Source organism: Miniopterus schreibersii, assembly GCF_964146895.1.
Source record: "Miniopterus schreibersii genome assembly, chromosome: 1".
Taxonomy (NCBI): domain Eukaryota; kingdom Metazoa; phylum Chordata; class Mammalia; order Chiroptera; family Miniopteridae; genus Miniopterus; species Miniopterus schreibersii.
Window position 1 is genome coordinate 29,090,207 of NC_138101.1, and position 25,039 is coordinate 29,115,245.

Here is a 25,039-nt window from a genome sequence, read left to right on the forward strand (position 1 = left end):
CCTTAGTTATTTCTCTGACCTGATCTGATTTCTATTTTTAAAAATTGAGTTAACATTGATTTAAAACTTTATATAAGTTTCAGAAGTAAAACATTATAATTCGATATTTGTATACACTATAGTGTGCTTATCACCAAAAGTCTAGTTTCCATCTGTCACCATACATTCGACTCCTTTTACCCATTTTCCCTTCTCCCACCCCCTTTCCCCTCTGGTAACCACCGACCTGTTGTCCATATTTATGAATTTGTTTTCACTGGTTCTTTTCTCTTTCTTTTCTTTTTTTCCCTTTTCTTTTCTTTCTTTTCTTTTCCCTCCCTCCCTCCCTCCCTCCCTCCCTCCCTCCCTCCCTCCCTCCCTCCCTCCCTCCCTCCCTCCCTCCCTTCCTTCCCTCCCTCCCTCCTTCCCTCCCTCCCTTCCTTTCTTTCTCTTTCTTGTTTTATATTCTACATATGAGTGAAATCATGATTTTGTTTTTTCCATCTGACTTATTTCACTTAGCATAATAACCTCAAGGTCCATCCATGTTGTCACAAATGTAATATTTTATCTTTTGTTGTAGCGGAGTAGTACTCTATTTTATATGACTTCTATTTTTAAAGGCTCTTTCTGGCTGCTGGGTTGAGAACAGACTGTAGAGGCAAGTATGGGAGGAAGGAGCCCGATCAGGATGCTAGAGTGTGACATAACCAGTGTGAGAGTGGGGGGAGTGTGGAGAGTGGTCAGTTTCTGAATATGTTTAACAGTACAGCCATCAGTACTAACCAAGGGATAAAATGTACAAAGAGAAAGTGAGGAATCAAAGAAGACTCCAAGGGTTTAGGTGTGAGCCGCCAGAAGACAGAGTTGCCAACAACAGAGATTTGCCCATACAGAAGATGGAATCCCTCCCCCTTTCTTCCTCCTAGTTGCCAGGGCATCTTCAGCAAATATAAAACTATAGATAGAGGAACAAAATTGAGACGTTCCTACCTGGTGATGGCTAGAGGAACTGACCACTTACACTACTTCATCTCTTTGGACCTCAGTTTCTCTGGTTGGTCAGATGGGTCAGCTGACTAATGGCAAAATTGTTTTTCAGCTGCTAAATTCAAAAACCTGATGCTGCAATTAAACCTCACACTTTTCAAGATTTATTTTTGATATATTTTTTCTTTAAAAGTAGCTCAGTAAGGAAATTCAACATTTAAACATGTCTTTTTGGTTTGAAATAAAATTATTTTATGACCCTAGTTAGAACATTTTAAAAAGTCTTAAAAATATAGACTTCTTTTTTTAAAAAAGTATGTCCTGCAATTGTTTATATAGTACCTTGTTCCAGGGAAGTACATGGCTAATCAGGAAACATATTTCCTATGTCATATTTCATTGGAAGTTATGCTCACAAGGTTAAATCACAGCATGTACTTTGTTCACCATGAAAATATTCCCTTTCACTGTAATGGTACACTGAAGGACGTGAAAGGCTTCTGAGGCTGCTAGAAAGAACATTCTGCCCCTGTGGGTTCTTGCTGTCTTCTCCCAATACTTTTTCAGTTCCCTGGACAACAGCACTTGCTATCAATAGCAATTGATACTATTGGTCCAGAAGGGAGGAAGTCACTAGAGAAGAATGTAATATAATTATACACAAATCAATTTAATTTAATTTAAATCCATGTTTAATCTCTTACACTCCATAGCCCACAAACACAGTATCCCCCCTTCTTCAAGGCATTCCATAGAGCCCGGAGAACATCTCACTACCATCACTGCTTGTGTATATTCAGTGCTAACCATGTGCCAAGGGTTTTCATGACTTAATCCATTTAATGCTCCCAGCCACTCTATTAGAAGGGTTGTTATTACTACCATTGTCAAAGGAGGGGGGATTTACACCCTGAACCTGTAAACCCCAAGCCCAAACTCGACAGTGCAGTGCAATGGTTGAAGCTGAGATGACGATGGCATGTGCACATGCACTTACTTCAGCGCTATCATTGAAGCCCTCAGGCAGGGGCCAAAACTTGTGTTTGTATCACCGCATTTTGCAAAGCAGTGACACATGAACAGAAAGCCTGTGGAAGTTCCACAGTGAGGGAGACCTAAGCTATCTCGTCCTCCTGGTTCCCCCAGATGCTAAAGCAGAGCCTGGCATGCCGTAGGCACTCCATAAATGCTCGTTGAGTAAATAGACAGGAAGACGATCCGGAGCGCCAGGGAAGAAAATTGAGAACAGGTTTAAAAAAATGGAGGGGGACCCCAGGCGCTGCCCCTTCCCACTTAGTGCACCTCTGTTTCCATCTGAGGGCCCTTCCCCCCCTCACTCCCCCCACCCCCGCCAGTTTCCAAGGCCCCAGGCCGCTCGAGGACCCCAGGCACGCGCCCTCGCAGGCACACTCCCCCACAACGCGCACTCACACATCCACACTCACTCTCACAGCCTGGCGCGCACACATGTGCAGGCGGCCTGGCGAGTCTCACGGGAGCACTCACGTTCGCACGCCCGCTCACACGTCCCGCCCAGCGCACGCACCCTCACACCCTCGGCCTCTCTCACGCCCGCCTTCCTATATTCCCGCACGCCTGTATTCGCACACGCTCACGCGGCAACCCCCACTCCAGCGCGCCAACCTGCACCGCACGCTCCCGCTGCCCCTCACGCACTTCAGCGCTTCACGCGCTCGCAGACACGCCCCCACCTCACGCTCACGTGCGCTCATTCCCACGCTCGCGCACGCTCAGCCCCGCCCGCCCGCTCGCCGGCTCTCCGCGCGCCTGCGCACACACAGGCTGCCGCTCGCGCGTGCGCACCTGTCGCGGCGGGGACGCTGTGCGGGGCGTGGGTGCAGGTGTGTCTGGAGTGGGGGGGCTTTGCTGATGGAGGCGTTTCCAGGCTGTGGGTTCCGAGCGATCCCTTAGAGTCCCCTCGTTTTCCGGTGCTAAGTAAGTTAGCCAGGGAGGGGGACGACCGAGACCCAGACAGAGGCAGACGCGCCAGGAAGGCGTGGGCTGCGGTTCTCACCCCGTGGAAACTACAGCCCGGGAGGAGCCCCCCGCCCCCCACCCCCCACCCCCGGGCCAGGAGCGCCTCACAGAGCCTCAGATCCTGCTTACCTTATCTGGGGGGCGGCCTCTCTGACCTCTGACAGCTTCTACTTCCCCTGCTTCACCCAGATGGGGGGGGGGGGGCGATGGGGTAACGAGGACGGCCTGCAGCCCAGCCCCGGTTCCTGGGCTCCGTCCCTGTGGCCTAGCGTGAAAAGGGGGACGGATCCCCAATCAGTGTGGTCCTCACCAGAGGGAGGGGGAAAGGGGGATGGAGACAATAAAGGGGAAAGGGGGTCAAATCTGTGGTGACAGGAGGAGGTTTGACTTGGGGTGGTAAACACCCAAACAGTGCAGCATACAGATGATGCATCATAGAGCTGTACACTTGAAACCTATGTAATTTTGGATGTGAGGGCGATCTGCTGCGACACCTGTCACCCCACTGATCACCATGGTTGATTCAGCTGACCTGGCTGGCTAGGCGGGTGTCCCCTTCCTCCCTCACCCACTGCATGTGTGTCCCTCCTGAAGGTGCGAGGTGGAAGGGGAGGACCCTGCAGGGTAGAAGACAGGACTGTTCTTCTGTCAGTGGTACAGGAGTAGCTGTGCTGGAACCTCCAAACCAGCTCTCGAGGTTCATTTGTAGGAGAACGTAGGGTAGTCAAGCTTCCAAGACTCCAGACACATCTGCCTTTCAGAAAGAAAGAAGAAAAGAAAGAAACCTATATAATTTTATTAACCAATGTCACCCCAATACGTTTAATAAAAACAAAGAAACATAACTACTAGCAAAAAAAAAAGGGAGGGGGGCAAGATCTTACCACTAGAACGTCCTCAGTTTGAATCCTCCCTCTGCCTTCCAAGCTATGTGGCCTCGGACAAGTTGCTTAGCCTCTCTGAGCCTGTTTCCCTATCTGTCAAATGAGGAATCAAACAGTCAACAAATATTTAGTTCACTCCTCATATGTGCCAGCACTAGGCTGGTGCACAAACAAAAGAGACCCAGTTTCTGCCCAGGTGCAGCTTGCGGTCAACAGAGGGAAGTACCCAGCACCTATGAAAGAAACCAGCAGCCATATGTATTGATTATGGGGAGGGCTTTTGAGGTAAAAGAATACGACTGCTTTCATCTGCTCCAAATGTCTTTCAGTACTTACTAAGTTCTGGGCACAACTAATAAAAAGCACATTCCTGTCCTCATCACAATTTCAGGCTGCGCCCTTTCCGTCACATGGCTCTCCTTGGTAACATTTAAAATATAGGAAAACCACACGAACCCAGGAGTGGACAAGTGAGAAATATAGAAGTACCTACCTCACAGGGTCATTATGAGAAATGAATGATGCATTAAAGACTTAATGCATAGTTGGCACATAGTAGGTGCTCAATAAATGCTAGGTATCAGTAGGAGATAGTACTGTTTAGTGCCTAAGACTCCAGACCCCTACATTCTACAGACAGACTCTGAATCCTGGCTTTGCCATCTCTAGCTGTGTAACCTTGGGTAAGTTTTTGAACTCCAACAAGACTCAAGGTTGTCATAGAAATAGCCATAATAATGGTGCTATATCTGGCAGGGCAAGTTGTGCAGATGAAAAGAGGTCATGAAGGCAAGTCTCCTGATTCAGGGCAGGGTGTACAACGAGAGGTCCGGAAATGGTGGATTTGAAGATTGTCATGTTCTAAAGGTACCTATTTCCTCATAGGCAAAACCAGTCAACAAAGCTGGAAGGTTTCTCCAGGCCAAAGGAGCCTTGAAATTTAGGGCGCAGTCCCAAGTGAGGATTGCCAAGATGCGAGGCCTTTGATGAGGTGGAGAGTAGGAGGTGTTGAGGTTCGCCTGGCAGGCCCAGGTTGATGGGGCTGCTGAACAGAGATGAGACAGGTACGCCCAGAAACTGAGGGCTAGAGAAACCCTGGGCTAGGCATCTTCAGGGTGCGTGAGCCAGGCTTCAGAGGGGCGTTGGAGGGCGAAACGCTGCGGGAAAAGGCACTCCGGGAGGAAGATATGATTGCGCAGGAGCTACAGCCTCCTTGTTATTCTGTATGAAACCCAGGGCTCTTATACTGCTTTCCCACGCCTCAGGGTCCAGGGAGCTGCAGGTCCCAGATACAAAAAGCAAGAGGCGCTACGGGATCTTACCAGGAACCAGGGACGTTGCTGGGCAGGCCTTAATTCCTCATAAGGACTCGAAGGTGGTATGCATTTTTCCTATTTCACAGATGCAAAAACTGAGATTCTTCTCCCAACCTCCCGGGCCTCCTTTCAGTTCTTGCAATTAGCCAAAGAAACTCTCCCAGCTTTTGTGCCCGCTCTTCGGTGGCCCCACACTTTCTCCATGCCCCTGTCTCAGGCTAACACCCGCTGATCCTTGCAGGTCAATTCAGGCTTCGGTTTTATCCAGTCAGAGAACCCAGTGGGTGTGTATATATATATATATATATATATATTCAGGAGACCTATTGTAATTCACCAGCTCTTTGTTGATTTGCTGATTTGTTTACCATACCAGAAACCCTCAGGGGACGGGCTCGGGGCAAGGGAACTCCCTGGCATGTTGCCTGTTATTTAGTAGGCACTCCGATACAGTATATTCTTTCCAAATATCAACTGCTGAGTGAGGCTCAGAGAAGTTAAGTTATTCTCTTGAGGTTCCAGGATAAGTGAGGGTAGGATTTATCCCTTATTTCTCAACCCTCACTTGCATGAGAACCACGTGGAGAGTTTCTTGTTGTTTTGTTGTTTTTGTTGTTTTTTATTCCAATGATCTGGCCCGACGTCATTAAATCTAAATCTCTGGGCATCTGTACTTCTCTAACACTCTTCAGGTGACTTCTGTAGCTGTCCAAGGTTAAACACCAGAAAGACCAAGTTGCTAAAAATTATGGAGGTTTGCTCTTTTTGGTAACATTGTTTAAAAAGCTGTCTTGAATCTCATTGCTAAGCAGCTATTTGGGCCCAGTGCTTTCAGCAAACCTAGGCCGAGAGAAGAGGGAAATTGGTATTCCTCTGAGTATGTAACTCAGCCCACCCCCTCCACTTTCAAAGGCCCCGCTCCCCCCTCGGCCCTGCCAGCCAAACAAAAACCACCAACTCTGAAAAAGGTAGTAGTTAAAAAAAAAAGAAAGAAAGAAAAGAAAAAGTGGCTAGTGCCAAGGAACTGTTGAGGGAGGACAGAAGGTGGAGCATTTGCTTCAATGATCCGGATAATTGTTCCCCACCTCAGGCCATTGTTACTGAAATGAAACAATATTCTACTGGATACAGTCTGGCCCTTTTCAGGCATGCTCCCCGCGGTGCTTAGCACACGCTGGGCACTGAGTAGGCGTTCAATAAATTTTATTCAGATGACGGAGGAGAGCTTTAGGGGGAGGGGGGGAATGACTTGTTGGGCTTAAGGATTTGGTGGTCGGCGAATATTAATTAAGAAGTGGAGAGCAGAAGGGCTGTGTGTCGGGAATTTGGTGCCATCAAAACCCTGCTCGAAGCGCACCAAGACTGTTCTGAAATTCTGAGCCAAACTCTTCACTTCTTTTCTGGAAGCCACCCCCCCCCCCCATCCCCTCCTTCCAGGGCCACGTTGAACTCTTGGGCCTGTGCAGAGTGCAAAGGGGAATTCAGATTTCTCAAAGACCCATGGGCTCTGAATAAACACTAGGGTGAAGCAAGATCATTTTTTGGTGGAGAGTGAGCAGGAGACCCGCAAGCTGCCTTTTGCGCTGAACGGCCTCGCCCGGCCCTGCATGAAAAGTAACAGTGTTTGGGCAGATGAAGAGCCAGCCTCCTCGTTCAGCTAGCTGAGGAATGTGGGGACTGACTCACAACTGCCGCTCCTCCATCCTACCCAAGAGGGGCTTGGGTTCCCTATGTGTGCGTATCTTGCTAATTGCAGCCTGGGCTTTAATGAGACTCTTTAACTCCCCCAAGCCCGTCTGCAGGTTACAGCCTTATCTGGGGACCCTCGTTTTCCACCCTGGCTACACACCCTGTGAACAATCGCCTCTCGGATGCTTGAAAGGAGAGCGAGCGCCCGGTTTCTGCTGAATGCCCGTCTCAGTTCATCCAAGGCTGGCGGGCTTTTGATGGCCACAATACAAGTTACGCCCAAAGAGTGTCTCTTTGGTCAGATCTACAACGCTTGGCTTCACGTTTGCAAGTTAAACGGGCAGAAACCCGGCTGAAACTCCCACGCCAGACGCCAGGGACACTTCCCTCCACCCTGCTCAGGGCAGAACTGGGGAACGGGCCTGGGCAGGGGGAGAAAAGAAGGGAGGGGAGTTGTTAGGAGGGGGCGCTGGAGGAGTCCTGATTCTCAGCCGCCCTCTAGAAGAAGGGGGGGGGGGCGCACCATTTTCTCTGGTATTTCTCTTTTTTTTTTTTTTTTTCATTTTGCTTTGTTGGCAGATTTACCCCCCCCCGCCCCCGAAATGAGAGCATTTTCTCCTTCACCTAGGTAGCTGCTTTCCTCCAGCCCCTGAAAATGTGACTCCTTCATAAAATCAAAATTTATGATTATTCAAATGTTGGGGACTGTGAAAAGAGAGGAAGAAAGAGAGAAAATTAATATTGCAGCTGTTCTTCTGATTAATGAGAGATAATTGCTCATGAAAAGTCACCCCTGTGGCATTTTGTTGTCTCCTGGATCTTTGTTCTTTTCCACTATTATTGAGGACTTTCTCGAAGACTAAGCGGTTCTTTTCAATTTTGGGGTATTCAGAAAGGGTTGCCTGGTTACCGAGAATGGGGAAATCTCGGGCTATATCGGGTAAGATGTGCCACAGACAGCAATATCACAATGCCACTCGGAGAGAGGGATGGATACAAGTTAACGATGCGCTTTCAGTAAAACATTCATAGGCTTGTTCACGCTTTGATAATGACCTCATTAAAGGGAGCTGGGGGCAAGTAAGTCCTGTCTCCTGTTTGTATTCGGCTAACAAAACCCAGCTTTGAGATCATTCATCGCTTTGGAAACTAATATGAAATCAATGTAAGGGAAGCAAATAAATCCGAGGCGGCCCCGCCAACTCCCGGGCTGTCCCGCCTTGCTCACGGCCTGGGTTTGGGGCAGAGCCCTGTGGGCAAACGCTGAAACTGGGAGGGAAAAAAACGACTAGGGATGGAGGGGGGCGCTTTGGGGGGCTCAGAGGGAGGGGCAAAGTGGGAGTTACAGCCAGAAAAAAACGGCTGAGCACTTCAGCGGGTCAGAACTCTAGAGCCTGTTGAATAAGCAACGCTAAGTCCCCACCCTCTCCTTTCTCTGACTTTGCCCCTGAGAGGAAAGAGGAAGACAGAAGGGAATATGGGGTTCAGGTCCGGTGTGATTCCGGGTTGGGGTGAAGTACTGGAAGGCTTTTTGAAAGCTACAACCAAGAATTCAAATCTCAAGTTTGAGCTGGGAGGAAACTGCTCATCCAGGCTCAAGTTGGGGAGTCCAGGGGCAGAAGGCGGCACCTCTGAACCGCTTTGATTTTTTTCTCAGTTGAGGGTAAGGGTGGGGTGTCCAGACTGGGCAGGGGTTGGGGATGGACAATTTTGTTACCTTTGAATTTGTGACATTGTCTTGCACTCAAGGAAGACAAAGCCATTCCCTGTCATCCTGAGGAAGCGGGAGAAAAATCAAAGGATCCCCCCCCTTAAAAGAACTAATTTTCTCCTTGAATTATGAAAGTAATGGCTTAGGTAACAGCCTGTACTCTGTACCCGACTGCTTAATACCAAATAAATCCTTCCACGTGGCTCCCCGAGTCGTGGCAATTAGAGCTCATTATAGGCTCATAAGAGCTCTCATTTCAGGGATTACTTAATGGACGATGAAATTTTATCGGACAGAATCACTGAGAAATGAAATTGTGCAGCAGTGGGGCACCATGGGGGCACACCAACGTCTTCCCAGGGTCCCCTTCTGCTCTGAGCCGATTTGAGGTGCTGCTGTTCTGTGGAAGGTTCTAGCAGGGCAGGGAGAGATGCAAAACTGCTCAGGGCCTTGGAAGGTAGGCTGGGGGGGGGGGCGTTGGCAGCATAGTCGGACCTGCTTCTGAAGGCGGGCTGGAGTGGAGGAAAGGAGAGAGAGACAGACAGACAGACAGATGGGGAGACACCAAGGGATCCAAAGGGAAGTAAAGAGAAGTCTAAGAAGAGAAAGACTTTAATGTTGAAAAGGGCCCCTCAATACTTGCTTCTATTGGGCTTAAGCAATTAACCAAGTACCCTAATAGTCAAGTTTCTCAGACATGGTCTGCTTTTCGCCTCAGTTTGGCCCCAAGCTGCTGCTCCCCTTGCAGCCCTAAGCAACCCCATGAGCCTCTCACTTTTCTCAAAATTCCTTAGCATTCCAACCCCATGTTTCTGTAGCCAGGTATAAATTTAGTTATATTCAAGCTTTGTAATTAGGATTCTCCAAAATAAAATGGTCCTCACCTAACAACAACTTCCAGCACATTAGCATAGCTCTTCCTGTGAGCACACCAAGAACCACTGGGATCATTGTGACCCAAACCTTCAGCCTAAAATAGATCTTGGGTAACCTTTACCTAGCCCAAAGGCAGAAATAGGATATATATACATATATATGCAAAGTGAACAAGTAATATATATTTTATTTATATTTTCAAAATCGTTTAAATATATAATTTGAAATATATACATATATGTATATAGTACCTGCAAAGTGAAGGGGATATCGTGTCATCTATTTGGACAATCTAGGCCTGTAAAAAGCACCCCATCATTAAGCCTCTCTTGATGGTGGAGCTCCCAGTTTTCTTTGGGGGGGCTGGAATGATCCCAGGGACTGCCTGGATTCTCCCCATTTCAGTGAGGTCCGGCTGAACCTGGCAGGCCAGGTGCAGGCTGAGCGTCTTCAATGGCTGCACAGGCAAATCTTGTGGTACAAAAGTAGTTACAGCTGAGCTGCCCTGAGTTAAGCCCTGAGACTCCTTAATTGTTGTCACAAGATGTTGGATTAACACATTTCTGGAATAGCTGTCTGTTTACACTCTGGAGACCCACCGTCCACTAACCACTTTCTAATTGAATTCTAATCACATTCAAATAGCTCAATAACCAGCCTCAGCTGCAATTCATAAAACTTTAATTGCCATCCATAAATCCTGGGCTCCCCAGAGCGGGGCATCCCTACAACCCAATTACACTTCTCTAGCAGGCAAGAGAGATTGTCACAGAGAAGGAAAGGAAAAAGGAGACAGAAAGAGGACAGAGAGACTGCCATGCCTCCAGCTGAGAAGCCGGTGCTCCCCTAGGATTTGAGCACTTGGTTCTCACAGGTGGAAGAAGTCCTGTCCCCAAATTTCTTAGCACCACTGTGAAGTTAGGCCTGAAGTTAGCTGTTTTGGAAAATAGATCGGATTTGTAGCTGCTGCGCATCCTTCCTACTTCAGACAGGTTTTTCTCAGGGGAAAGGAGAGAGCTGTCACCTTGCCTTCCCCAAAGATGAACAGCCCCTATCTTGGGAGCCAACCTCTCTCACAAAGTCACTGGTCCACAAGTCTTCCACTGGACCTGTAACCGTGGATAGATTTCCTTTTCCAAACCACTTCTCCCATTGAGGCTGGATTCCTTGAACGGCTCAATTTCCTTTATCTTTTTGGGATTTTAAATGAGCGCAGAGGGGACAGTGCTTCCTGGTTAGTCTGCAAGCTGCCCCAGATCTATAGAATGCAAAGACACAGGAGATAGGGGAGGGGTACCCAGAGCAAAGGCCTTCCAACCCCTGCCCAGTCTCCTGGAGGGCTAGGGCTTGGGTACTCTCTCCAAAATCTTTGGATGGATTTTGTAGGGCTGGCCTGGACATGTAGTGATAGAACCATTTGGAGAAAGAAGAGTGGCTGACTTCAACATCTCTCTCTGTCAAAGGGGGAGCTGCCCATTAGAAAGGGGCACAAAGAAGGGTCATTGATCTGAGTAGCCCCAAGTGCTAAGGCATTTTAGAGCTTCTCAGAATCAGAATGAAAAGCTTGTCAGCTTCTTACCGGGACGCCTCACTGTTAGGCCCCGGATCCCTCACGAACTAGCCACCTGAATGACCTTGGCCAAGTGCAAAAGCTGGGGGACTCTGAGTGTGTGCATGTGTGTGTCTGTGGCCTAAGCCGCGCTCCGGGATTGGGCTGCCGCCAGTCCTTTGCCCGCACAATCCTGCTCCAAACTGCGGGCCTCACTTTACCGCGCCGCAGCCACGGCTGGCACACAGGGGCGGGGAGCACTGGGCGTCCCCGTCTAAAAGGCCTCAAAGTCTCCACCTGGTGCGCCTTGCGGCCGGGCTCGGGGAAGAGTTGGGCTGGGGCCCAGGCTAGAGATGGGGTGGAATGGAGGGTGCAGCCCCGATTTCTCGGGAAAGCGTGGAGAAAGAGGGGGAGGAGGCCGGCCTCCCCGCGAAATTAACAAAACCTACATTTTGCAAAGTCTCCCCCCTCCCCCTCCTCCGAGTTATTCCCTACCGCGCTCCCGCCCCTCCTCGCCGCTGGTGTTGTGACTCGGGCAGCCTATCCCGAGGGTGGGGAGCTGCGGAGGAGCCCGAGCCCAGCGGTACTCGGCAGCGTCACGTGCCGGGGTGGGGGCTATAAAATCCCGGAGCCAGGGCGCCGGGCGGGGGACGTGAGGACTAGCCCTCTCCAGGGACCCCTTTGTTCGCAGCCCAGACGCCGACACCTCCGCGTCCCCAAGGGCTTGACCGCCCGCATCCGCGCCGCCCCGTGAACAGGAGAGGGGAGGGGGCGCCACGCCGGCCGGGCCCTCCGGCCACCCGCCCCGCCCGTCATGTCGCGCTCCTTCTATGTGGACTCGCTCATCATCAAGGACTCCTCGCGACCCGCGCCCTCGCTGCCTGAGCCGCACCCCGGGCCCGATTTCTTCATCCCGCTGGGCATGCCGTCCCCGCTGGTGATGTCCATGTCCGCGCCCGGCTGCTCGTCCCGCAAGAGCGGCGCGTTCTGCGTCTGCCCGCTCTGCGTCACTTCGCACCTGCACTCCTCTCGCGGGCCGCCGGGCTCCGGCGGCGGGGGCGCGGGGGCCGGGGCGGGGGCCGGGGGCGGCGGGGCGGCGGGGACCTCCGGGGCCTTGCCCCTGCTCAAGAGTCAGTTCTCTTCGGGTCCTGGGGATGCGCAGTTTTGCCCGCGCGTGAGCCACGCGCACCACCATCACCACCACCAACCCCAACAGCCTGGCTCGGCGGCGGCGGCGGCGGCCGCGGCGGCTGCGGCGGCGGCCGCGGCGGCCTTGGGGCACACGCAGCACCACGCACCTGTCTGCGCCGCCGCCACCACCTACAACGTGGCGGACCCGCGGAGATTCCACTGCCTCACCATGGGTAGGGCGGGGGCTTCGGGCACCTGCGCGCCGCGCCTTCTCGCCTCTCCGGAACAAACTTTTCCGCTGTGGAGAAAGTGGGAGCTTGGGGGGCGGGGTGGGAGGGAGGAGGGGCTTCTAGTATAACTGGGAAGTGGTCCCAAGAAGTTCCACGGCGGTGGAAGTTAGCTTGCCAACCTCTCCAAGCAGGCTGGTGCGCTTCATTCCTGGTCCCCAAGTATTCCGTAATGTGGGGGCCTCGGGGACATCGAACTTGAGGGTTGAGTAACTGGCTGAGGGTTGGGGTGGGTGTGTTTATGGCGTTTGGCGTCGGGCCTGGCTAAAGCGTCTCGATGCTTTTGGCTAAGCTTGACTGCCTCTGCCTCTCTGCTAGGCCTGAAGGGAGGCGATCTGGCTGCGCAAGCCCCCAGACCCCCTTCAAGCCTCTGACTTGACTTCCTTTGGGCGCCTCTGTCTTTCCGGGCTAAGGAACGCGGTGATGGGAAGGGGAAGGGGAAGGGGAAGGGGAAGGGGAAGGGGAAGGGATGGATACAGGTGTTTGGCTGAGCTTCCCGGACGGGTGCTTGAGAGGCATCCTTTCCAAGGGATGGCACGCGGGGTGGCGGCGCGATTCTGGAGAATGACGTCTCTGCCCTTTCTCGGCCCGCGTGCAGGAGGCCCGGACGCCAGCCAGGTGCCCAACGGCAAGCGGATGAGGACCGCGTTCACCAGCACGCAGCTCCTGGAGCTGGAGCGGGAGTTCTCTTCCAACATGTACCTGTCTCGGCTCCGGAGGATCGAAATCGCCACGTACCTGAACCTATCGGAGAAGCAGGTGAAAATCTGGTTTCAGAACCGCCGGGTAAAGCATAAGAAGGAAGGGAAGGGCGCGCAGAGGAACAGTCACGCGGGCTGCAAGTGCGTCGGCGGCCAAGCGCACTACGCGCGCTCCGAGGACGAGGAGTCCCTGTCGCCCGTCTCTGCCAGCGAGGACAAGGAGATTTCCCCCTTGTGAGCGAGGGCCGCCTCCCCCCAGGACCCACTCCGGGGAGCCCCCCCAAAGCAAAGGGGGAAGGCGCCCAGGGGTCAAAATCCTCGCCCATCCCGAGGTTCCAGCCGAAGGACCGCGCGGCGCGCTCGGGACGCACAAGCCGGGCCTGACCCTTCGCGTCTACTCTTGGACCTGTTTGTTTAGTGTTCCACTCTCAGTAATAGAGTTTTAAAATGTAAATAACTTAGACTCAACCCAGTCTTGTCATATAAGAGAAAAAAACAGCGTTGGTTTACGTTTAGCACTGTATGTTTTTTGTTTGTTTGTTTGTTTGTTTGTTTTTTAAAGAGCTTGCCATTTTCCCTCCCCTACTGTCTTACAGAACCTGATAAGAACACCAGGCTTCTTGATTATTCCCTGTTTAAAATAAAAGTATTGATTTGTGAATAATTTAGAAAAGTAAACCCTGTAAGTCTTGCTTTCTGAAAAATTTCCCCTGGGAGAGTTTAAAATCCAAGCGCTGGAACTCCTTTTTATGTGAATAGTTTTATATAAAATTTATATTTATATTTATTTAAATAAATGAAACAAAATCAAGGTTTTGAATTCATGCTGTTTGCTCTCACCACCTTCCCCTGTCTCCCTCTCCCCCATGAACAGGAAAAAAGTGTCTGTGAATTTAGATGGAAATGTTGACTAAAACTTGGTAATGTGGGTCTCTCGGTTGAGGGAGTTTGGGGCTCTGGGATTCCTGTGTGACAGAAACTTCTGCAAAGGAGACACCTTCAGTCAAGATGCCACCTACCAGGTAGTACAGCCCACCCTCTGAATAGCCAACCTCCTCACGGTTGACTGCAAATCACTCCATTTACGGTGATGCTGACAATTAACGACAGGCCAACCTTTTAATTTATTTAGCGAGAAAAGATGAAAATCCCTTACCTAGTATTTATTTTCGGTGGCAGTCCCCCTTTTATTATTCTTCCTCATCTCTCTTAGTCCTGAAAACTGAATTATGGGGAGGAATTTGAATAGTTGGAAAAGTTCTAGAAAGAGCAACAATCCATCAAAGCAGGTTATAAGCAAACATGGAAACTTACAAATAATGTTGTAAGTGACTAGAAACATTGCCACGGGTTGTTCCTCTCGCTAAGAAATTAGCTGGTTTTCATCAATGCCAAGAAAACAAAAGGTTACATTCTCACTTTTCTTAAATAGCTCAAAGGTGCCTTTGGACTCTCGTTTTTATTTTATTTTTTCTGGCCTCCCTAACTTTAACCTAAATTGTCTCCTCTCTAGTACCTCTCTTCCCACCCATCCTTGCAGAGTTAATTTCTGCAAGCCTGTTCCTGGAGGAGAGTGTGGCTGTGCCCTCCAGGGCAGCCCGGCGCTCCCCTCAGTGCTGCCAGACCCTGTCATCTAGGAGAGAAGTGAAGCTGGAAAATGGGAACTAAAAGAGGTCATTTTCTGCAACCTGAATCTCACTAACATCCACTGGTGTCATTACTGATTATTTTCTGTAAAGAGTCCACCCAAGAGGTCAAACCATAGGAACTTTTTTACAACACACAGGTAGCGACTTCTAGGTCCGAATTACTTCGGGTCTGTAGTAACTGAAGCCTCACCAGGTGGGCCTGGGGCTCTAAAACTGAGGTGGGGGCGCTAATTTGGGAAGGAGGGGAAAGGAGGGGGGATGTGACCTTGGTTTTCCTTCCCAGAGCCTCTCTCTCTCTCTCCCTCCCCCTCCCTCCCCTTCCCCACAGGACTAGGAAATCCTTTCAGACCCTGGAGGCCTGTCAACAATTCCAATTCGGGCGCCGGCCGGGAGAGACCAGAGGGGGAGAGCACTGGCGGTGCGCCCCTGAATCCCGACCCGGCGCCGCTTTGTGCAGCGACGCGGGCCTGGCCCTGCGCAGTGGTCACCGGCCGCCAGCTCGCCCTGCCGGGGTCGGGAGGCTGAGCGCGCAGAGCCTCGGCCCCGCGCCCCGCCCGCCGCGGTTTCTGGGGATCCCGCCTCACTCCTCCCCAGTGGACGGGCCTCTGGGGCGCGGGTACGCCGGCCGGAGGCAGCGGGTGTCCAGAGGCCCAGAACGCGCGTTTAAGGAAAATTACTGCTCAGGAAATACTGAGAAGGGTAAAGAGCCCCCGCTGCCCCTTTCTGCCCTCCTGCCCCAAACTAAGCCTCCCTCCTACCCCATCCACACGGGGCCGGCCCCTCCGTCGCCCTGCGCTCGGGCCTGTTCTCCCCCCCCCCCCAGTCCCCGCGTAGTTGGGGCAGAGCCTCTGCCTCGCCTAGCCCCTGGCCCCTGGCCCCTGGCCCTGCGCTCGGAGCGCACAGCCACCCGCTGACCACCCGCCAAAGGGACAAGGCACCAGCCCTCCTGACTGGGTTTGAGCTGCTTATGCGGCCTCAGTTCCTCTGCCTCCTGCCTTCGGGGAAATAAGAAAGAGAGAATAAACACAGACCCCCCTCCCCAAGCAAAAAGATGCGGGCAAAATTCCTACCTAGACATTGGACATTCTCCAAAGAATGTTCTTCAGGGTTTTCAGGGCGGGGTTGAGGTGGGGTGGGGGGGAGAGGGGGTGTCATCTTTGTTCTAGGACGTTCGTGCCCAGGGGACCTTCTTATCGCTTTCAGAGTGAATCATGAGGTCTTCTTGTATACTAGAGTGGATTTTTCACCCCCCCAACCCCCCCCCCCCCCATCAGTTACTGTTTTTGAAGTTTGCAAATCAGAATAAGACTGTAAATGTGCCTGCTTTCTAAGTCCTCCAGTTTCTCCTTAGGTTAAGAACACCTATGCCAACACTCAGACACAGACACTCTGCTAGCCAATCTTGATACGAAACACTCCAGTAAAGTGTCTCAAACAGGTTTATCAAACAGGAATGTTTAAGATGTGTGGGGTCAGTGTTTCTACCTGCAAAGCACTAGATGCTAGCTTTTCAATATGCCCCCTCTTGAGAAACAGAACTCTGTTCCCACAAAACATGGGCTCTTGGGGGCTTAGAGACGCATCATGGAAAGAGAGAAAGGGAATGAAAATGAGAATTAGAAATCGGGGCCTGGCTCCAGTAAGAGAAAAGAAGTGAGCAGCAAGGGCCATTAGTGTAGCTGAGCCCACCTCTTTGAGAACAAGACCTGGTAGCTTTAAACAGGAAGAGCTGGAGGGTGGGGGATGGAGATAGGGAAGGATGACTTCCTGCCCCTTTGTCCCGACCCAGTCCAGACTTCAGAGAAAAGAGGAGGGGTAAAGACCTTTCCCCATTCCCCTCCCACTCAGTGACCAACACACACCCAAGGCCAAGGGCCCAACACTGGTGGTGGCGCCCAGCAGCCCATCCCTAGGGTGTCCATGGGCTCAGGTGATAGAGACACTGGTGATAATAGGGCCCTGCCCCCCCCTATTCTTAAGTGGTCTTCACAGCTTAGTTCCCAGCCACCCCATCCCTCCAAGGACATCTAAGAATGTGTTAGGAGAAAGAACTTTGGATGTGAAGTCTTTGATTTCTGGCTTCCGCCTCCCTTTCTTCAGTCCCACTCCCCACCAATTCTGCCCTTGGATATCTGGTCAGGATTAGAAATGCAGTTTGCTTGGCCCACCCTGACTGTGGTCTGGGAATTGCCACCAAGGTGATTGCTCTAGTTAAAAGAGGCCACAGCCTGGCCGGGCGTGGCTCAGCGGTTGAGCATCGACCTAGGATCCAGGCGATCGGGGTTCGATTCCCGGTCAGGGCACATGCCCGGGTTGCAGGCTCGATCCCCAGTCTGGGGCGTGCAGGAGGCAGCTGATCAATGACTCTCTCATCATTGATGTTTCTATCTCTCTCCCCTTCTCCTTTCTTCTCTCTGAAATCAATAAAGATATATTTAAAAAAAAAAAAAAGAGGCCACAGAGGGCATACGTGTATACGTGTACGTACATGCATGCATGCATGTGTATGTGTGATGTATGTGTACACATGTATATGTGTACGTGTAAGAGAAAAATAACTCCATTGGTGGTGGTCATGGTGTAAAAAGAGAGCTATTTTCACCAGGGTTCTTTGTTTTTGCTTTTCCTATTTCTACCTTTCCGGCAGGTTCCACTCATTTTTCATGGTACTCCTTGTGGGAGATTTCTTGGAGGGAGGTGGGAAGGTGCTCAGAGCTGGGTTGGGGGAAGGGGTAAAAAGCCGAACATTGAGGGGAGACTGGAGAGAGCTCTCGGCTGGATCTTAGGCCAAGCCTTAAAGGTGTGAGAGGGAGCAGGATGGCACTTCCAACAGAAGTCACTTGCTAGAGGAAACTGGGTTTAAAGGAGCAATTATTGCTTTAAAAGGAGCTCCTCCGGACTGGCCAGGCATGGTTCAGCCATTAAGCATCGACCTATGGTCCAGGACGTTGAGGTTCGATCCTGGTCAGAGCACCAGCCCGGGTTGTGGCCTCGATCCCCGGGGGGGGGGGGCATGCAGCAGGCAGCTGATCAATAACTCTCATCATTGATGTTTCTATCTCCCTCTCTCTGAAATCAATAAAGGCATATTAAAATAAATAAGAGGAGCCCCTCCTGCCCTCTCAAAACAAAGCCACTCTCCTAGACGTGAATGCCACTCAGTGCGCCAAAGCAATTGTTCCCATTTTCATTATTCACAGGGAATCTTTGTATGTACCTGTTAAGGTGACAGACCTCTTGAAAGGGAACATTTTCCCCCATGCCATTAAACGGTGCATTTACTATGCTTCTATTAACATAATTTAATATAAATCTATTTTATACATATTTAGGCTCACATTACTAAAAATTGAGCCTCTGGGGGAAAAGTACCTACATCTCTTTCCTAAATTAGGTGGAATAGAATCCAAAAACTTGCTATTCTAAGCCAACTGGAAAAATTTTAATTGGAGACATCTTCTGTATTGTCTTTTGTTACTGGTGAGAGCATGAAGAAAAGAGGCAGTTTGTCTCACAGAAATTCCACAGGGATGCACGAAGGGCTCCTGTCCTCAAGGCTCTGGGTAGCTCAGTTGGTTAGAGCATCTTCTAGATGCACCAAGGTTGTGGGTTAGGTCTCCCAGTCAGGACACATACAAGAAGCAACCAATGAATGCATAAATAAGTGGAACAAGAAATCTCTCTCTCTCTAAATCAATAAAATGGAAACATCAACAACCAGGAATTTAAAGATATCTCTTAGGAACAGAATGGAATCAGAGCTCAGGTGAAAAAACTTTAAACCAACCTTGACTCATATTTGGAAGGAAGTGTCTTCTGTTTGGGGAAAGAAAATCTGAAGCCTGAGACCTCACAGTCCTAAAAACGACTCCATGTGGAGATAGATATCCTTGTCTGTCCCCGTAGCTGGACTCCTTGTTCTCAAGTGCACCCTCTAAAATTCTGGTCATCTCATTGTCTCTGAAAATACTGTTTTGTATGCCCTTCTATTGATGTCAATGCCTGCCCTTCTGCACTGGGCATTGCTTTTCTTCAAGCCGAGCCCTGTGTTTTCCCGGACCTTTGTCGGACCTTTGTTGAGCCTTCCAAATCCCAAACCCAGGAAGGCCCCAGGGACTCCTCTGAGTGAATCCCGACAGATCGGAAGTGTGTGCTGTGTGCTTAGGAAAGTAACTAGTTTCAGATTAATGAAGCAGTGACAATTTCAATCTGCTTAAAGGCGGAGGTTGGCACTGCCCAGGCCTGAGCGTGGGGAGCTCGCCAGGCTGGGCTTTATATTGTCCGCTTTTCTGAAGAGCAGACAAAGATGGATAGAGAGACATTGAAAAGCAGGGGGCGTATTTCAAACAGTCCCATAAAGAGGGCTGTCACTTTAAGACAAGAACCATAGTGCTTTGATGACTTTGTATTAGCTGCCCCATTTCAAATAAGGAACTCGAGTCTCTAGTGAGAGGGAGGGAAACGGAGAGAGGGAGAGGGAGAGAGAAGGAGGGAGAGAGAACAGAGGAGGCAGCAATATTTAGCCCGTGTGAGCACTGCAGCGGGACTAATTCTTAGGCAACTACTCGATTTCTAAAGTTCATGGAGAAACAACAACTCAAGCAGGTGCAGAGGGAAAAAAAGGCAGGTGGGAGCTGCTGCTGATGGGAAAGGCTCCCTGCCCGTGGGCCACAGCCGGCTCTGGGGAGCTGAAGCCAGCTCGGCCTCAGTTTCCTGGGAAGGGCTGGAGCAGGACGCTCGGCCCCGTGGGCCCCAGACAGCTGAGGATTATAATGGAAATTTTTGAGAGCACGAAAGAGAAAGAATAAGGAAAGAGGGGGGAAGGCAGGCCCTTGGAGGCCACCTTCACAAAGCCTAATTTAAATTGGGGTCAAGCAGCAGCAAGCCACCTCCCCACTTTCCTCCTTAATTAATTAATGACCACAATTAATTATTAGGGTCTTGCATCTCAAGACTTCAAAACGCCTTCAACAGGGATGGTTGAGATACTTGAGCCAGACCCATGGTTTCTAAGAGAAGGGAGCCGAGAGTTGGAGGTGTGCGGGCCGGCTCGGGTCTCCCCTCGGTCTCCGTATCTGCGCCCCTCCAGGTCTCTCCCTGCCTACTTTTCTCTGCCTCTGTCTTTGTCACTTTCTGTCTCAGTTTCTCCCTCTCTCCCTCTCTCTCCCTCCCTCACTCCCTCCTTTGTTCTCCGGGACCAATTCCCCACCCCCCTCCCCTGGCCCTGGCTCAACTCTCCCAACGTCAGGACCCTCGCGGTCCCTGGAGGGGAGAGGGTGCCCGCGCTTCGCCCCCACCCAGGGCGCCCGCGCCTTGGGGTCCCGCCGCGCGGTCGGTGGCCAGAAGGGAGCGGGGTGATTTCACCTGCCGCGTCTAGAGTTAGGGGCAGCTTAGATTTCCTTCCTGCCAAAGAAACTTTTTTTTTTTTTTTTTTTTTTAGGGGACGGGAAGCGGGAGCGGGAAGGAGATGGCGCGCCAGCTTTGAAGCCGGCGAAAGGGCTCCCGCGGCAGCGGCGCTGGAGGGGAGGCGTTTAGTCACTGTTTCATTAGGCACTATTTGAACCTTGCAACATGTGGTAATTTCTGGGGCAAGCTGAAAAGGGGGGATTATGTAGGAGGGACACAAGGAAATTAGCGAACGGTTAATTTAACTCGTTTTCTGCTAGACTTTTCGATACATTCCTAATTGACTGAGGGGCAGGTGAAGCTCCCGCCCCATGCAGGCTCATTCACGGTGGGAATAAATGGTTCTTTTTCAACTCACACTGTTCACAATATATCATCAGGGAAAAGACATGCAATGAATATGTTGATTTTTTTTTTATTAATGGAATTACTCCCCTGCCACGCAGGTGTGAGGGTAAAAACCTATACTGCAATGAAATAAGATTAACAATGAAATTAGAATTTTATTAGCTTTCTATGTCACATAGACCTGGATTTGAACTGTCAAAACAAGCAACAAGAAAAGATCATCTGAAGGCAGCCCTGCCAATCAACCAGGAGAAACGGAGCAGCGTGGTATCCAAACCGCTGCGGCTTCCAGCTCCTTGGGCGCCTCCCTCGGTCCGCGTGCGGTTGGCAAGAGCGCGGGGCCCCGGGGGTAACCGCCGGGTCTCTGGACCCGCAGGTAGTAACCGAAAGCATCGCTGGGACGCGGGAGGCCGCGCGCAGAGCAGGCTCCGCCGAGGGCGCCGGGGCCCGGGGGCCCAGGCCGCCGAGGGGTCAGCCGGAGGGGCCGGGCCACCGCAGCCCGCAGGCCTCGGGCCTCGCGTCTTCTGGAGCAGCTGCCCGGGCCGGCCGTGACCCGAGGGGATGGCAGAAAAGTCGGGACGCGGGGCTGGAGGCGGAGCAGGGCGCCCCGTGGAAACCACACTGAGTTTTGTTGCCGGGGGCCGCGGGAGCGTCCGCGCTACTACCTGGGTCTGGCAGGCGCGGAGGTGCCCTATGCAAATGGTTCGCTGTTAGGCGAGAAAGAAATACTTCAAATGGGCCTTTGTAACCTTCTATAGAAAATCGAGGTACTCTGCATGACAAAGCACAATTAAGCTTTCTATTCAGGAGTTCTGCAGCTGGTAGCCCACTGGGAAAGTGGGAGGAAACGCGAATATATTAATAGTGCGGCAAAAGTTTTTTTGTGTGCGTGTCCGGTTCTGGGGCGGGGAGGGAGAGGGGCGGTGGGTGGACCCGGAGAGGAAGGAGGCTCCGCCTTGACTCCCGGCCACCTGAATGACGACGCTCCTGCCCACGTGGAAGGCCCTCTAGCCTGGCGGCCGGGGCGCCCTGAATCGTCTCGGCGACCCCCGCGCGCGGTGCGGGGCCCGGCGGACCCCGCGGGCACCAGCGCTGGGCCGGGCGGGACGCGTGCCCCAGCCTTGCCCCCTTGCCCCGGGAAAGCTGGGCCAACACCAGGCGCGGCTGTTGGTGACGCGCGCGGAAGGCAGGCTTGGCCCAGAGGCCCGGGCAGGCAGTGCGCGCGGGAGCGCGGGAGCGCAGGAGGGGGGCGCTGCCACGGGAAACGCGTGGGAAGGGCAGAGCCAAGTTTTCAGTTCAACTCCAAGTTTCTCCACACTCCTCTCCCATCGTTGAGGTTCATTTCCTAATCGTTCATTTTTACACTCCCCAGAAAGAACTTTTTGCTTCCTAGCCAACTTGGCTACTCTCCATTTGCTCCTCTAGATCCATTTCCACCCTCCCCTGTCCTGCTTGGTACCCGCAGACACTGACCTCTGCGGATTGTGTTATTTCCTCTACTAGCCGCATCACCTGCAGCTTCTTGCCTCTGGCTTCCACCTGGGTTTGGTGAATGAGTGGCACTGCAGACAGGAGCACAAGCCCAGGAGAGAGAAGCGAAGGTGTATTGACTGTTTCTGGGGGTGTTCTCTAGAAATTCCGTTTCTCTCTGAGAGCCTCTTATCCAAGTTTCCAGCTCTTAACCAGGCTCCCCCTGTGACTTCATAGAAAAGAGTGGAAATGTCTTCCAGCTTCTAATAGCCCTTAAGTGCATCAAAATTCTTGTTAGTCCCCCCAGCCTTACGCACATCTCTGCAAAATAGTCAATTCATTGAAAAGTTTCTCGAGAGATTCTAGCCCAGAGTAGTTGCCTGGTGGCTGACCAGCCATGTTATGCTTGAGTCAATTCCTTCTTATAATGGCAGGTCAGTTGTCTCCTCACTTTTGCTGGGACAACTCCTTTGAGAGGAGCTCCACACTCTAGCCCATTCCATTTCAGACAACTTTGACCATTAGGAACCCTTCCTTGTGTCATGGGTGCTGCCTAGTTCTCTCCCCATGGAGCTTCTAGATGTTTGCCGCCTTCCCTATTCCCAACTGTGAGGTTCATGATGACAGTAATGGCACCTGTCACTTCTGCATCCTCAGCATTCATCACAACGCCCAACACATAGTAGATGCTCAGTAAGTACTAGCTGAGTCAATGTATCATTGTGCTTCCAGGTCTCCACCAGGTCTCTCATGGAAGTTAGAAATGGCTATATTTCGTCATTGCTGTGTATACACACACACACTATATGTATATATATGACTAGAGTAGAGTGAGTGTATCTTTGGATGGGGAGGGGGAGGTCAGAGTGGTGATGGGGTGGGTTCTGTTGGTCATAATAAGGACTTGGACTTCGATTCTGAGTTCACTGGGAAACCTTTGGAGGATTTTGAGCAGAGGAGTGACATGCTTTAACTTATGACTAATCAGGATGAATTTGGCTGCTGTGCTGAAAGAAGCAGGAGTGTTAAGATGGGCATGTGGCTGACCTCTCTGTGTTTATGGCATCCCTCCAAAGCCAGAAGGATAGGTGACATTTAGATGTGGCCTTAAAACAAAAGTCAACATGCATCTCTTGAGGAGAATCTGAAGAAAATGGAAATGAAACAGACAAAAGTTTAACCTTTGAGGCACTTAAGAAGTAGAAGGTATTGAGTAGCAGGTCTGGATGCCCCCGGGAATTCTCAGAAGAGGATGGCTCAGGACAAGAGGAGTGGGGAGCTGATGCCAGCAGAAAATTGCTCAGGAATGCACAGATTCAGATTGATACCTGTCCCGGCCAGGCGTGGCTCAGCGGTTGAGCATCGACCGAGGATCCAGGCAATCGGGGTTCGATTCCCAGTTAGGGCACATGCCCGGGTTGCAGGCTCGATCAATGACTCTCTCATCATTGATGTTTCTCTCTCTCTCTCCCCCTCCTTTCCTCTCTCTGAAATCAATAAAGATATATTTAAAAAAAAAAAAAGATTGATACCTGGAATTCCAATTTCTGTACTTTCCATTGTTTCTGTTTTCTTATAATAATGAGTTTATCATTCCATGTATTTTTATTTAATCAAGTAAGACATAGTGAGTTTAATGAGTTTTGATCTTCCCAGACAGGAAGACCTGCCAATATTTCATAGGCAAGCAGAAAGAGGCACTAGAAGAGCCCTATTAAAATACTTTAGTCACTCTTGAAAATCCAAAGGCAGGTTCTTTTTTGCAAAGCTTTATTATCTTGTTATCAATTCCTCTCTTTGCTCAGTTGTCTTTTGTGATTACTCAATGATCAGGCAGCTTGTACAATGTACACGAGTCAGTTTTATGGGTCCAGCAGAGTGGCTGTTGCCTTGCCTGCATCGCTGTCAGGCTGCAATTGAGTTGTCAACATTTTTAAGCTGGCTACCTATTTACAATGTAAACAAATGCTTGCTGGCATCAAACTATTTTTGAATAGAGGATTTCTGCACACTCCTTTGACTAAAACAGCATCCTTAAAAAAGGATACAAAATAGTTGAGGTTTTATCAGATACATGAAAATTTAATTTGGTTGTGAGTTTTTTTGGCATAATAAAGAGTAAAGCAAAATTTTTGAGAGATCTGAGCTATTTCGTTGTCTTAATCAACAGATACATGCATGATTATAATAACATTACCATCTCCATGGATGTGGTTTCACTAGAAGTAAAATAATACATTTACTTTATATAATTAGAAGTTTACTTTCCTGAGTTTTTTTTAAATTTTTTTATTTTTTGGCTTTAAGGAGGAATAATTGACAAATAAAATTGTGTATATTTAAAGACTGTAGCAGACATTAAATCCTGACCAACTGACAGATAAGAAAGATAATCAGCCAAGCCATATTAGTGACTGCCTTCTCAGTGTCTATTGGGGTTCTTCCCTCATCCTAATAGCACCTAGACTTTGGGGAACCCACTCTTCCCATTGGAGCAGTCATGTACTTTGGGCAGTATGGACCCTCCCTCTAGCTATAAAAGTTGGCTTCAATTGCATAAATCCATCCATGAGTTTTTTGAGACTTCAAGGAGATCCCTAGTAATAGTACCTCTTCCTGGCCTAGATTCTGAACACCTTGAAAGATAAAGCATAGAGTAAATGTGAAGGTCCCAAACAGCACTTTTATTGACGTGAAGGCCAGAATAGGTCATGTGGCTCAGGTTTGTTAACCAAGTAGACTTACTAATACTCAACACCAAGTTATGCAGATTTAGGCACCCATCAGAGGCCACGATGGTAGGTCCTGCTACACATAGCAACAGAAGAGAGCTCCCAAAAGGAAGGGCAGAGCTGAGCAGAGCAGAGCATTCTGTTAGTCTTTACAAAATGCCCATATCAGATGAGAGGCTGGAGTTACATTAATTGAAGCCACATCAGGAGTGGGAAAGAAGCATTCTTCATAACAAACACCATCTCATCCCTCTTGCCACAATGATTGGTTCAGGGATGGCTAGTGACCCAGGTGTAAGCCAATCAGTCATTGGAAAATTTTC

The 25,039-nt window shown here is 50.5% G+C and overlaps 1 protein-coding gene across 1 annotated transcript; it reads left to right on the top strand.

Moving 5' to 3' along the window:
- Positions 1-11,806: 11,806 nt before the first annotated feature.
- GSX2 (GS homeobox 2) lies at positions 11,807-13,349 on the top strand (the record flags this gene model as incomplete). The annotated part of the gene is made up of 2 exons (XM_081159498.1): positions 11,807-12,356; positions 13,009-13,349. 2 exons carry the CDS (start codon positions 11,807-11,809, stop codon positions 13,347-13,349), a joined length of 891 nt encoding a protein of 296 aa, XP_081015624.1.
- Positions 13,350-25,039: the final 11,690 nt, after the last annotated feature.